At 39.0% G+C, this 15,560-nt stretch overlaps 2 protein-coding genes across 2 annotated transcripts in view; one reads left to right on the top strand and one right to left on the bottom strand.

The window, feature by feature from the left end:
* LOC137265456 (coiled-coil domain-containing protein 125-like) overlaps nucleotides 1-10,146 on the bottom strand; it is a 37,530-nt gene extending 27,384 nt beyond the window's left edge. Inside the window, exons 1-3 of the mRNA XM_067800859.1 lie at nucleotides 9,564-10,146; nucleotides 7,679-7,743; nucleotides 7,070-7,156 (exon numbers count right to left, since the gene is read on the bottom strand). Of these exons, the coding sequence (XP_067656960.1) occupies nucleotides 7,070-7,156; nucleotides 7,679-7,743; nucleotides 9,564-10,041 (630 nt within the window). The 5' untranslated portion in view covers nucleotides 10,042-10,146. The remainder of the gene's footprint in view (nucleotides 1-7,069; nucleotides 7,157-7,678; nucleotides 7,744-9,563) is intronic.
* On the top strand, nucleotides 9,796-13,144 carry LOC137265457 (large ribosomal subunit protein mL43-like). Its single transcript, XM_067800860.1, has 3 exons — nucleotides 9,796-10,515; nucleotides 11,685-11,791; nucleotides 12,762-13,144. The coding sequence occupies exons 1-3, from the start codon at nucleotides 10,385-10,387 to the stop codon at nucleotides 13,070-13,072; spliced, it is 549 nt and encodes a 182-aa protein (XP_067656961.1). The 5' UTR covers nucleotides 9,796-10,384; the 3' UTR covers nucleotides 13,073-13,144.
* The last annotated feature ends 2,416 nt before the right edge of the window (nucleotides 13,145-15,560 follow it).

The raw sequence follows: 15,560 nt of genomic DNA, 5'->3' as shown, positions 1-15,560 counted from the left end.
AACTTGCAATATGAGATTTAATTTGTATGCGTGGATCGACCGATGTCCATACGTATAGATAATAAAATGTACAATAAAAATCTTTGTCGCATTGGGGAAGTTGTATGTGGATGAAAAAATCAATGATCTGGTCACACAAATATAATGAATATTTGTTTACTGTTATTTCTGGTAAATATTTACATCAGAGACGTAACATAACTGAAAGCAACAATCATAAAAGTGGTTTCCAAGAAATAAGAACAATTTAATTTTTGCGAAGGCCTTTCCAGCACCAGCATGACAGCGATTTTTCAAAACATACATTTTTGACGTCTTCCAAGCAATAGCACGGCTGGCAAAATGACAACCAATGGAAAATGACAGAACATTGTCAATGTTTGTGTTTTCACAGGCATCAACAGCCATCGTCTCTTTGGCCTGTACCGGCTCATATACTGCGATATGAGAGACAGGACCTAGCTTACAGTTGGGTGTCCATTAATTAGGCAGATGGACAACATCACGTCCAACAGTTGGGACTGCATCAGTTAGGCAGATGTACAACACAAAGTCCCACTGTGCTGAAGTCTACACCGCTTCACTCTGCTAACTGTTGCACATATACACATGTGGCTATAGCAACAGGTCGGAACAACACTTCATGTATAGCTTCCTTAACATGAGAAAACAGGCACAACATATGCTGTTCCTGACATTTAAAGCATAACTGTTGCATTTTCATTTGATTGCTACAGGGTCATTTTCAGTGAGAGGAGAGATCGTCAGTGTTGTTGATTTAACTATAATGACAGAGGAATTGTATGGTGATAAGGGAGATCGGAAAACATTTCTGAACTTGAATAGAGTAGATTTGTTACCTAGCAGAATCGATAGATAATACCTGAAAAAGGTATAACACCTTGATTCAAAGTCAGTATATTCAAGATCATTGTGATCATTGCTTTACCAAGACTCACCGATGTCTCAGATGCATGAAAGAAAGACTGTTTTGTATGTTTGTTGTTTATGTCCTGCTCTACCATTTCACAGCAATTTTATAACCAACTGACAGACAACCCAGTGATTGACATCATAAGCATCGATCCACACAATACAATACATGCTTCAACCAGGTCAGCAAAACCAATCACCCTATCACATCTCCTCTAATGACAAGCATGAGTTGTTGGTCTACTCTAACATAGGTGGGCACTGATATATACTCAAGTGTGATACGAAACAGGGTTGCACAGGATGTCTCACTCCATTAGCACATGTTGTAACGCAATCAATGAAGTGACAAGTCACAAATTTGGTCTGTACAACTAGCACAGGTTGCTTTGGCAACTGGGTTCCATGGCTGTATTCTACATCATTATCTCAGAGACAAAAGAGCTGCAATGCAGTATATAGATTATTGGGATCACTGCATAGTTGAGATCCCAGCTTCTCTTTCAATATGTTCACGAGAACAATCGTAACAGATTTTAGTCTAAGAAACACCAACAAATCTCTTGATCTGTGTGTTTCCTAGATACACCTGCCAGAACTAGTAACTTTTGATAGGATATCCTACTGTACCAAGAGAAGAAAAGAACATACATACTTCATGCATGTCTCCACATTTGCAACAGTTAACTTGTCAGATCATGACAGAAATATGAAAATATTATGTGTTCTTAAACCTGTGGTTGCTAGAATGAATAACAACATAGTCGGACTGTCCAAGAAAGTGAACCAATGACAACTCTTGCTCAGCCTCCAACTGGGGATGGATGCTCTGACCTCTGTATCCCAGTCATTACCGGGGTATTCCACATCAGTGTGCTAACTCAAGGGCAATCAACTGTGGTGAGTGCAAATATTAATTCAGGTTCGTGTCAACAGGTGAGATGTGATGTGGCAAATTCAACAGAAAAAGCATGAACCGTGGAACACATGCACAAAGGTGATAAGAACACTGTGATCTGAAACTAAGATCATATTACCTGCTTTCTGTAGGACTAGAAAGAGGAAATTTCCAAATAACAGGAATTAATTATCAAAAAGAAGGCTACTGAAAAAGAGGGAAACATTTATTGTTGACAATAATCCTGCAAGTTTACAGGATAGTTTCATCACATCTCTTTGTTTGTTGCTTAAAGATACACTCAGCAATATTCCAGCTATATAGAGTGATTACACAATGTCATTTAGAAATTGGTCAAATGTAACATGTCATATTTGTGATTTGTTTTTCTTAGTGAAGTACAAATTGTAGTTAAAAAAAAATAAGTACTAGAATTTGTACTTAACTAAGAAAGTAAATCTCAAATATGAGATACGTTATATACGGCAGCACTCTAACTAATAGAGTCTGGGCCAGACAAACCAGTGCCTGACGTCATGAGCATCAACCTACAGATTGGGATACTAAGACATGTGTCAATCAAGTCAGCAAACCTGATCTCCCAATCCCATAAGTCGCCTCTTACGACAAGCATGGACTACTCACAACCAATTCTGCTCAAGATCTTTCCAGGATAACTGTTGTCAAGATCTTCACCCATAAACATGGACTGAACGCAACTTGTAGCACATATAAAACAATAGACTGGGTCATGTCACATGTTTGACTGACAAACATGCAGTTTTCTAAAACAAAATTGATATTTTATATTTATCCTGACTCACGCTTATTTGCTTATCTCCTCCCTCTGCGCAAAGATAGAAATACACTTGAAATCCCTTGAAGTTCCCTTCTTTTGAAGCTGACGTACAATCACACTCACACACACGGAACCTCCCCGTTTCCCGCCACATCGGTCACATGACCAGTCCTGTTTGTCATTCTCTCTATAATTATATAAACCTGACACCTGATTACAGAGAATCCAACGCGTCTGAGTGGGACAGTTGGGAGGGCTTGATGTCATGAGTCAGAATAAGTATAAAAGAGCAATTTTATTCAGATAATTACACATTTATCCGTATCCTGACTCATGCTTATTTGCTTACAGAATCCTAAAGAAACTGCAGTGGGTCAGATCACGATGGATTCTGATGGCTGCCACATATGTACATCCAGTACTCCCCACTCTTCCACTCCTCCACCCTTCCCCCTTCGGGAACTGTAATGGCGGTAATTCGGTCATGATCTTCATCCGTGAAACAGGGGATCACATCCAGTCAAACTTCTTTTCTTGGGAAGCAATTGCTGACTAGAATGTGAGGATATATAGATCAGCTAGCATCCTGCTAGTGTCTAATGCAACTGTATGCCAAGATTCCTATCAAGACAAGTTGCCACCTTTCACACGTATAAGTATCTTCATTAAGAGTATCAGGGGAATCACATGAAGTCAAACTTCTCATCTTGGGAAACAATCGCTGACTGGAATGTGATAATATATAGATCAGCTAGCATCCGGCTAGAGTGTAATGCAACAGTATGTCAAGATTCCTATCAAAACAAGTTGCGACACGCCACTTGTACAAGTATTTTCATAATGAGTACTGCATCATAATCACTCATGGTAGTCTGTTCGAGATGTATGTATGGACTCTCAACCATTTTACTCTGCAGAGCGTCTTAGTCTCGACAAGTCAAATGACTATCGTGAAATCTTGTGCAGTCAGTGATTCCCTCAATAGCATTCAGGCTTGTCTTCGAGATACACAAGTCAGCATGTGTATAGATGACTCTGTAGAAGCGTGCGCGAAGCCTTCCGTCGCTTAAAGGTCACAATCAACCAAAAAATCAAACATAATTAAAACACAATTATCACTTATTCATGACATGTAAAATGCATTGCTAATTAAGAAAAAACAAATAGACAAAATTATACGTGTATAATCGCAAATCAAAAGTGCAATATTTTGTATTTAGGTTTACCTCCCTCAGCACAAAACAGCCGCAATACCAAACCCAGTCAGAGCAGAGGGTGTGCACTCAAGTGTAACGAAGCCTCTACATTGGCCACTGGTTCATCTGCCGATACACTTAGCCGGCCCTTTGTTTATGGATTATAAGCCCCATAGGTGTTTAAAATTGGATGTGGTTATTGATTGAAGTTGTACATTGCATATTGGCATTAGCAGACAGACAGACAGACATATAGGTGTCAATAAACTAGACAATGAGTTTTCTCTGTGACAAACACTCATAATCAACATTTTTTCCTTCCATAACGAGTTGATTATTTACTTCTTTGTGCATACAACAAAGATTAGACTACGACTCACAAGGTTCTTGAGAGGCATTTAGAAGTTGATATTATAATAGACAGAATAAGACAGAATGTTATGGATGTCAACTTCTTTATTGCTTACACGACATTCTTTACTCAATGCAGGAATACCGTTTCAAGCTCTGTGAACCTATTCACTGTGCATGCGTTATGGGCACAGCGCATCATAGCTTTTGAAACCACTTTTTACCCCAGCGCTGGGGGACAATTAGTGAATTGTTTGAACTCCAATTTCACGTTTTTTTCACATCAACTTTTGTTTTCATATTCATAGGTACAATTGGCATTTTTGATGATTTGCTTTGGTAAGTGCATACTGAAAGGTATCAGAATCTGCAACGTTGTGTTTTACGCTGCATGTGACATATAATACCGAGGTAGGTTGACTGTCCTCCTAGTTGTTGTGTCATTGTTCTTCAACTGAAGATTATACTGCCATTATGTTATACAGATGTTGTGAGACAAGTCCCACGCTTCCCCATGTTGGTACAGGTTAGCTGTAGTAACCGGATTCCATGAAGCATCACAATATACAGGTTGAATTCCTCGCTGCTGGTGTACGACAACTCGTTGTTAGTGACAGATGCTTGAAGAGGAATTGTTGATCCTTCTTTGAAGTAAGTTGAGGAGATAAATCTTCAAAGTTGAAAATTTCTGGCGTTAAATGGCACATGTGGGTATGCTGAGTCCTCATGCGTCAAGAACAAAAGCTACACCAGGAGCACAATTTCATCAGTGAAAATGTAATCTCACATAAAAAGCATATACAAAAACATAAAGAAATATATAAATTTTGCGTAAAAGTTCAAAATATGACTGGAAATTAAATGCAGGATAGGGACTCAATTTGACTCCAACCCTCTCGTCAGGTGATCAAGGAGAGAGTAAAAAATAGGGCTGGATAGTGACCAATGTGGTGGGAAACTGGGAGGCTTCCTGTGGGTGAGTGTGATTGTACATCCACCTTAATAATTTTAAAGGAAGGGAATTTCATGGAGAGTGTTCCACTATCTTCGCATAGAGGGAGGAAATAAGCAAATAAGCACGAGTCAGAATAAGGAAAAATATGGAAATTATCCATCTATTATGAATGATCAACTATCTCCATCTCCATGTTTATATTACAATAACAATATCGGTAATGGACTGCCATGTGTCGCACAATGGAGACAGAAATACATTCAATGGTCAAGGGAGAAACACAAATTATATATGACGCCATGTTTGTCATACTTCCCCGATCCGGTAACCATACTTTCACAAAAACTGTTTTTAAGACAAAGCACTGAACACGTTTGACAACATATGAAATCCAGAAACTTCCACCTATTCTAACAGCCAAAGATAAGTAAGCCGCCAATATTGACAACAGTCCTTCAGAATCAATATCAATAACTTACGGGTGAATACCGTCCCATCCGAATACATATGTCCACTTTGCAATGCAAGGCAGTTGCTATTTGTAACCACTTCATGCCACGATATGGTTAAAGTGAACAGGGCACCAGTAGCTGCTCTGACCAATGAGCTCTCAGCTCCCAAATGCCACATCTATGTACAACACTTTCGCAGCAATCTGTTCAAAACACTGCTTCAGTATCAAATCAGGCAGTCTGTGCCTAAACCCTTCAAGTCAACTGACCAGAATAAGGCTCCTAACACTAATGTCAGTACATTTTAGTGGCATCAGATGCGCCATTATTGGTCTGGCTTACAGATACCAGACTAACGACACTTTTACTATACTACTTTAGACAAGTAGTTGGAAACCCTGACTGAAATAAGAATGAGACGTTTCAGTTAAGCACATTGCACTTGTATCGCAAACTGCATGCATGAACATGCAGGACAAGTGAAAGAAGCATGTGGAAATGGTAGGGTTCATGCCTAGTGTAGGGCTCATTTGACTTCCATGAGTTGCACATTACCATAACATCTTTACTGGAAACGTTACTGGACATAAAACAGACAGGAATCACCACCAGCCTGAACTTGACTTGTATCACACCTTATTAATGTGTGGACATCTAGTTCATTCCCTGAGATGATCCACTACTACAAATGTACAATACCTATGTGTTCTGTATCTACTGAATTTCATATTAAACATGCTGACAGTGCTGAGATGGACTATAGATTTTCTGCTTTGCATGCTAGTGATGCTGATTTTTAACTCTGCTAAATGAGCTATGAATAACCACCTATATAAATTCATAGAATAATGTTATAATTAGGGAATAGTCTAATAAATTATTCATTTCCTTTATTTTATATCGTTCTGTCGATTCCTCTGAATTCAAAATGATCTGTGTTATTACATCTTATGCACAACTACCTGACAATATATTGAAAACATCACACCAAGTAACCTGATAAAACACATTACTAATTTTTGTCATGTTATTAGAACAGAAATACAGAAACAATCAAAGCTCAATATTACTTGAGACAAACAGGTAAGTTTTCTCATTTTAAGAATTTTAGTGAATATTCCTCCTTGGTATGAAAATCAAATAAACATTTCAGATTACTTTTATTTAATTACTGACATGATCATCTAGTAGTCTGTACATACTGCCATGTATCAGTTGGACTTGTCTCATAATATAACTGATCCTCTTGTAGCTCAACTTCCAAAACAATCATTCATATAGCGAAGCTTGTAGTGAGTTGGAAACCCTATTACCCAATTATCTGCTTCTGTAAGTTTAGCATGTCAATAAACAAATTCTGAAAACATTGTCACCTGTTAACCCAGATAACAGCATTTCACAAGGTGGTGAATACTGAACGGTGAAACTTAATAATTTCAGAGGTCCCAAGACACCATAGTATGATCAGTCTCAGAGATAACTTACCTGCCGCTTTAAGATAGCAATGGCCATGTATTTTGCATCCAGACGTTTCTGACATGTGTCCAGCTCTATTTTCAACTCCTCTACTTCCTTGAAACAAAAAATTCATGCCTTATACAACAATACAGACTAATTTAATAAACAACTTGTCCACAAGTCTGGACACTGCTCTAGCAGTAGAGGCAAAACACACAAAGACCAGTATATGTCATAGTAATGTCTGCCATTCTGACCTCACTAATATAACCAGCACAGTTATCATGACTAAATTAAATTGCGAAACAATTGTAACATGCACCTAAATATCTTTTCTTTTTACATAACAAAAAAGAAAGTGAATTTTATTTCATGCAGTCAACAATCTCATAGATTTATGATAGCATTCAGTAAATTATTTGTAGCCATCGCAACTGTTGGCTGCATCAGAAATCAGACGGTATTGACACATATTCCCATTGTAATAATATGAATCTGACAGGTGACACATATACAGTGTGGTCAAGGTAGCCTGATAGTCCCCACCCAACGTCCTACAAGACAAACATATAGAAATGTCAATAGATTCTACCAAGAGAACACAGAAATAAGATGAATACAACAAAGAATATTTACCTGTAAAGCTTCCAGCAATTTTTTCTCGATTTCTACACTTGTTAACCTTTTACGATTATTATCACCTACAAAACAACAATGATATACAAGAACATAAACAAAGACATGTTGTTAAAGAATGAGTTAGTGGGTTTAATGCCAGTGTCAACAATATTCCAGTTATATCCCACCATGTCAGTTTAATGGTGGAATAAAGGCTGAAGTGATGCCAATAAGCATGGGTCTGGTCAAATCAGAATATGAACCAACAATCACTGGATTCTGGTGAGCCCAAGGGACACAACTCTGTACATAGAATTGTTGTGCCTCCAACAACAGCTCCATCTGTTTCCAAATGTTGATAACATGTAGCTACAGGAAATCAGAATACTGTTGTTCGAAAGAGTATGAATTTTAGTGGCAAACAAAGAAAAGCTGAACCGGCACAGAAATCATGTTTACGAGGTGGAGGCAGTGCACAACACTGAGCAAACCCATTTAGTCTGTGAAAGGGAGAGCAGATGTAGGCTAGTCCATGTGCAGTGATGATAAACATGATAAAATTGATTCTGTGCGTAGTTTCACATGCTTTACTCATAAGAGTCTCACAATAAGTCACATGATAAAGTGGACAACCTGGGGTCCCTTCACTCATAATGGCAAGGGCCAGTGGGTGTCACTCATTGTCATACATGCTAATATGGGTCAACTGTCAGATTGGTGCTCAACTTAGCCTTGCTTGCCAGTAGGTTCATACATCCATATGCATATGATTGGAAACCTACCAATGAATTCTAGTTTTACTTCCAAAACAAACAAAGTTATGTAGTGAAGTTTGTAGTCAGAAGAATATAAAATAGCCTGTTATCCACAGGGGCTTGTATCGCTTTGAAACGGCGTTCGAAAGACATATAGATGTATAGACCCTACCCTAGTACTATATAAAAGGAAAGGGATGTAACGAGGAAACCACCCCCTCCTCGATCAAAGTTACATGTTACCGCGTAAAATATTTTTAAGGCCCCATCGAGGCCAACGGATCGAAAGCCAGATGATTTCCCTACAAAATGAGCTATAAATGGTCACAATCGGATCATTCTTTCAAAAGTTATACGCTACGAATCATCGCAAACAGCTACCTCCGCAATTTCACGCCAAAATCATGGATCACCCAATACGGCGAAAACTCACCTTTTAAATTCGTTTATTAATTCCAGCCACGTTGGCAGCACCAGCGCTGGGCTGGATTCGATCGGCCGCGGTATTCCGAGGGTCGGAAAACTTATTACAACATCTACATGTCATTTTTTCGACAGTAAGCAAGCATTTTCACCAAAATAGCTGGCAATCCTACTCACATGTCGGCCATAAGCGACCTTGACATTCAAGTGAACTGAGCAGATCCGCACAAACAGACTCGGGCCATCCGACTGGTTGGAAACAAAATATACAGTGGAAATGGCCCTTTTATATAGTACTAGGGTAGGGTCTATACATCTATATGTCTTTCGAACGCCGTTTCAAAGCGATACAAGCCCCTGTGCTGTTATCAAATGTTTATCACGCCAGTAAACAAATTCCAAAAGTAAATATGAACAACACTTAATCTGTGTAATGCAAACATAAACTGCATGTTACAACATGGGAGACACACATGAGGATATATCCATGTAATCTTTTGTGACATGCAATATTCCCACACCCCAGCTACCCCTCTACAACATTACTTGTCACACCACTGTAAACTTAAAGACAAAACATTCAACCATGACACAAAATATCTCTCATTGTCAGCAACATGCCAAAGCAGTGTAAGTCACAAGCCAAGGCTTGTCACAGAAGTATTGAGGCACTATGAGAGATGTTACTATGTTCACATGCTGTCCAGATAATACATGTTACAAACCGTCCGTTGAATTCACTGATATTTCTTCAGAGGTAGACATGTCGTGTCTTTTACGAAGGGATCCCAAATTTTGTTCAAACAACTTCCTCTGCTGACGAAGCGACGTTCCCAAGGGTATATCTGCATATGTGGGAAAATGTTCAGAACCAGAGGGAGAAATATCCTCTGAATCAGCTGATCTGTCTTTGGTTTTTGATTTAAACACGAGTGACTTTCGCCTTTCAGGAGTTTGTCTTGACACAGAATCACTGCCGTTGACTTGGCACGGTTGACTTCTCCTCCTAGTGACAGTACTTTCATTGTTAGACGACGTAACACTGCTCGCGCCGTCTGGGAATTCAGGCAAATTTAAACCTTGGAGTATCCCGCCCGGTTTCAGTCCCTCTCCAAGTCCCAAGTCGCCACAGACGATACTAAATTTGTCGTCCATTTTGTCGGACTTGTCGGCATGCTTACGGTGACACTCTTCCCTATCCATGGTGGATGAACGGACAGTGTTCAGTGTTTTAAGTGACTCAGATCAAGTTACATCTCTGCTCTGACAGAATTAGGTGTTGTCGTAGCAGCAGGAAACGACCACACTGCAACCGGATATGAAATCAAGCACCTGCTTCACGCAATATAGTTCATTGGAGATCACATTCAGCTTTGTATTTACGATGCAATATGCAGTTATGAATTGGCTAGACAAAAGCAAGAATGGTATCGATTATGTCATGATTTTTAACGTTGAGCTTTGCTGAAAGGTGTAGTGTCTGCGGATTGATACAAAACTAGTGGGGTCAAGGTCGCATTGTCTGGAAAGGTCACCACATGGCAAAATGACAGGGAGAAGTATTCCAAGTGGTTTTGTCAAGAATGTATTGCAGAACGGCATAGGACGATATGTTTGTCAACTGCAAAGACTGACCGTATCGTTTTGCAAGTCTCATGGTGACAGTAGGGGTGCAAGGTCCGCATAGATTTTATTCATTTTAGTTAGTGAATAATTTCCCAAGTGAATCTAGGATGGCGATTACGCATCCCTCTCAGGGTTTTAGTGACAGTCGTATAGCATTAATTCATCTTGAAGGGTGTTTTTTCTGCAGATCGTTGAGGCAGAAAGTATTAATTAGGAACTAGTGAGTTGTTTTGATTGTGTTTTGTTAATTACTTTGGCGGTGGGCCCACCTTCTCCACTGCTACTTTTGGGCTTGTGTCCGTAGCTGAATGTTGATCATACTTGCCTATTATGTGTTTTGGTTTTTATTTCAGAAAACTCAGAGATTAATATAATAATGAAATAATTATTATATTATTTGCATGTCGCTGATCATGTTTGTTTTTTTAAAACACTGATCATACTTACCTAATATATTGTTTTATTTCACCAAACTCAAACACTTTTCGTTTACACTAATGCCATAATACCATTTTTCATCATTAACTAACAGTTACTAACATCATCTACGAATCCACCGGATTTCCACGTCTACAAACCAGTCCGGTCAACAAATTCACTGCAAGCCAGCACAAATTCATGGTGGCTTGAATATATATCCCGTGTTATAACATTGCAAGTGCATTTTTTGTTTGCCAGAATCTGATTTATTACTGTATAGGTCCATGGTGTAGGAATCGGTTTAGAGAGGAGGTGGAGCACATTTACAGTTAATATTTCTAGTTCTCAAGAGCAGCTCTTAAGCTCTCCTTAAGGGATATGCTCATCACAACTGATTCTGGAAGGTGGCTCCCGTCGTAAGGTGTCCTTACAGGAATGATTCCCTCATCGCAAACATCGCGGTGTGGTAGCATAGGCTACAAATCCTATGTACAGGGTTCTTGTTTGATGATGGTTTATTCCACATAGTATCCTCTGTATGGGAAATACTGTTCACCTTAGCCACTTGATAACTTGTATTGTAAGTCCAGTGAAGTGGCTTAGTGGCTGACACGCTCCCTCATCACATTGAAGACCCAGGTTTGATTCCCAACATGGATAAAATGTATGATAGCCTTTTCTGGTGTCTCCCTCATGATATTGCTAGAATGTTGCTAGAAATGGCATTAGACTAATCTCCCTAATAACTTGTATAACTCATGCTACATGGTTTGATAAATCTCAATTTTTGCTACTTTCAGAGATTTTGTGGAAAATCATGTGTTAGAATTTACAAGAAAGAACCCAGGGATTGTTGTGTATCTGAAGCCAAGGCGCCATAGAAACCCAAGACTTGTAGCAGAATACTGTAAGTTCGGTTAGCCCATCTATGCTAACAATGCTAGACGTATAAACTGAAAAGAATGATTGGGATGTAGTTTGTCTGATGGATCACTGAAGTAAGAGTTTCTCATTAAATATTCTTGTGTGGGGTTTTAATTGAGATTGACCTCTGATTTTCCACATGTTTATAGAATAAGATCTATCCATAATGCTCACTAATTTGGTTGATGCACGTCATCATATCATAACTCCATTGATAGATGCTCATGATGTCAATCACTGGATCGTCTCCTGCAGACTAAATTATTTTCAGGACACTGTCATAGCTGAAATATTGCTGCATGCTATGTTAAACAACGAAAAAACAAACATGGCTTTTGTTTGACTATCCATAGCAAACAAGAGTATTCCAAGGAGGTCCTTTGCTTACTGAAACGAAATAATACCAATTTGAATAAGGTATTTGGACAACTTGACTTAGCTTTCCCCCAGCAGCTATGATATCCCAGTAACAGAAATACTGCTCAAATGGACTTGCTCACTTAAAAAAAGAATAAACTTTGGGGGTTTTTTTTGTCTTCTTTTAACCATTACATATGAAAGACTGGTGGTTAGTTATAAGCAAGCGATTTTGACAGAATCGTCCATGAAAACAAGTTGTAACTCTGACTCAGAGGCTTGGTGAATCAGGTGACAAGATTAAATGACAGTAGAATGTCAAAATGTAAAGCTTTCAATTTTCACAACTGTCACAATTTCAGTTTTAGACAAGCGTGTAAACAAGATCATATACCCCTCTGAAAGGTACATGAATTCTGCAGCACCCAACACATGCATACCTCATATTACCTCATGGAGACGCTCCCCTCCAATTAGTTGAAATTTTGTTCATCAGAGAGAATTGTGCTCTGTTCTCAAAAAGGTTGATTTAAGGTAGTTAAATGTCGAAATGAGTAGTTTTAATGATAGGGTGTCAACTTCCCTTCATGTTTCAGTGAATGGGAGGACAGAGACTCTCAACATCCGCAACATGCCGAAAGATGACATCTGTAAGTGGGTTGAACATTTCAGAACAAGGTCAGGTGCACAGATTGTCCGACTGCGAAAACAGTGGCACACAGAGACCCCTTCTATCCAGGGCGTGTGGTCCCCCTTCACAAACAGAGACACGAGCTTGAATGTGACAGAGTTTCCAGACAAAGAGCTGTCAAAGGCCATCAGTGCACCAACAGCCACGGACAGAGTTTTGGAGATAGCAAGAGAGATTGGTGTTAAGAAACCAGAGCCTTTGAGTGAAAAGGAATAGAAAAACAATTGTGTGTGAATTAGTGTGAATGTGTAAATGTGTTCATGTCAATAAAACAAATTCTCCTATCTGTAGTTGTTTTTCCGACAGTAAATGGACAAACTGAATTAATTCATTTCAGGTGGATATCACACATAGGGTTACATGAGCAATTTATCAGAGACATCGTATGTTACTGGTACTTCTATGAATGGTATTATGAAGTGATACACATGTAGAGAAAAAAAGTGGTGTATGTTCCTAGTTATCCCCACATTGCATTTTGTAGGGGCTATTAAAATGGACTTAGTGTGTGTGTCTGTTCATCTGTGCGTCCATGCACATTTGTCTTTTCCAGACAAGATCTTGAAAACCGTTCAATATTTCTTCACCAAACTTGGCACATGGTGTACTGTTGCCTTTCGGTAGTTCTGGAATTCTGAATTAAATATTTTTGCTGTTTCCGTGGCAACAAGTTTGACTTCGACTGAAATTGGTGGTAGTGCTCTTTTCTGGACCAGAACACTAAAACAGTTCAATGTTTCTTCACCAAATTTAGCACATAGACAAGTCTGGTGATGTAGTGGTGCCTTTTGGTAGTTTTGGAATTTCCATGGCAACAAGTTTGACTTTGACTCAGTTTGGTGGTAGTGTTCTGTTCCAGAGCAATATTTTTAAAACCGTTCTCTATTTCTTCACCAAACCTTGCACATATAATCATTACTAGTAGACATATTCATTATAGCATTTTGCCATTGCAGGGGATATTGATGACTTTGTCTTCTTGTTTACATTATGCAAAACATCAGCTGTCACCTTTTTGGTGCTGCCTTTGCCCTCATTTTGTCCAGTCACACATCCATACAATGCTCTGCTTTCATATTCATGTGGCGATTACCAATGGGTGCCAGTTGACCACAGATTTCTGTTACGTGTGAAATTGTTATCTGATCACTTGGTATTCTCACATTCAACTGATGGAGGAGAAACAACATACTTGTAAAGATCATGTTCCTCATGAAACACAAGTTGACATCCATAACCCTTTTCCCCTCTTGACTTCTCTTTGTGATTAACAGTAGCTCTATTAGACCTGGGACCTTGGGGTAACCTGATGGTTCAAGCGTTGGCTCGTCAGACTGCAGATTCAAGCAGACCTGCCTACCTGGCTTATTTTGTATGATTTTTTTGTACAATATTTATGATTAAATACAAATATGTGCCCACATAACAGGATGTACACCAGTTGAGTTACAATTCATCAAAAATATTATTCATTCTACTCTCTTGTTCAACTTTTAGTATTAACTATCATTGATAACATCTTTGTCTGTTCTTCCTACACTGTTTATCAATGACATCAACACGTACCCCCGAGTCCTACTGATATTCAAGTTGCTTACGAATGGCAAGAGCATGGCTGACCAAGCCATTGACACCCCCCCAACCCCACCCCCCCTTTTTCAAAAAAGTATCCTTCCTTCAGAAGTTTACTGAGAAATACCTTTCCATCACTGGAATAACCAGGTCAACTAAAGGAGCCAAGTATGTGGATTGCAGATATTAACATTGTGCATTCAGAACACATACTGAGAGGAGCCGATTATATTCATTATGAGATTTTACACTTTACCCCTCAAAATACACTTCTAGCCACCTTAAATACACATTGAAGGCAAGTGGGGTAGGCACATCTGCCCAGGTTCAATCCCCACATCCGAACAATGTGTGAAGCCCATTTCTGTTCCCTGCTGTGATGTTGCTGGGATATTGCTAAAAGCAGCTGAAAACCAAACTCACTCAGTCTATTAGATCAGTAAGGGAACTGATTGATCAGTTGTTGGAGAACTATTCTCTATGCAGAGTTGTCTCCCTTGTACACATCAGCAACCATAGGTCCAGATCACCATGAGGTTGTAGGTTTGTCATTGATTCAAGAACTCAATCAGGTTAAGCTTTCCCCTTCATCTAATGAACATAAGGTTATGAAACTAGAATGCTCTTGAAAGCAGCATTAACCTCAACCCTGAAATGTCTGTTTCGTGTGGTTATTTGGTTTCCTCTGGTAAGTGTGACAAAGGTCATGCCAAATTATTAAAATAGGGCAAGCTATTTACAATCATGTCTAATGGTTACAAATGATATGCACTACAAAAAACAAGGATCATTGAAACTAAATCAACATAACATAATCCAAAGTTGAACTAATATATCTTGACACAAGGTAAGATTTACAGAACCCCCAACAAAGTCCAGGACTCTGTTTACTACACGCAAGGTACGAGGACTGGTAAAAAATTCTTGGCCTACGTAACTTCTAGACTGGTGACACCAACTAATCTTAAGAATGTTGTAGGACAGTTTTCTTCATCAGCATTTCCAGTTATTTTACTCAAATAGATCAACTAGTTAGAAAGCAGATTTGAACTCATTACCGACATAGCATTTTCCACTGAGATGTTCCTTCACTTTGGAAATAGGTGAAAGTCACTTGGTGTCAGGTCAGATG

Source organism: Haliotis asinina, chromosome 15, assembly GCF_037392515.1.
Source record: "Haliotis asinina isolate JCU_RB_2024 chromosome 15, JCU_Hal_asi_v2, whole genome shotgun sequence".
NCBI lineage: Eukaryota > Metazoa > Mollusca > Gastropoda > Lepetellida > Haliotidae > Haliotis > Haliotis asinina.
Note: the sequence above shows the minus strand (reverse complement) of the source record. Positions and strands in the feature narration are given on the sequence as shown.

Coding starts and splice junctions, on each gene's coding strand:
- LOC137265457 (XM_067800860.1), top strand. CDS start 10,385: ATGACAGGGAGAAGTATTCCAAGTGGTTTTGTCAAGAATGTATTGCAG. Junction 10,516..11,684: donor GGTGACAGTAGGGGTGCAAG/GTCCGCATAGAT, acceptor TGCTACTTTCAG/AGATTTTGTGGAAAATCATG. Junction 11,792..12,761: donor AAGACTTGTAGCAGAATACT/GTAAGTTCGGTT, acceptor TTCATGTTTCAG/TGAATGGGAGGACAGAGACT.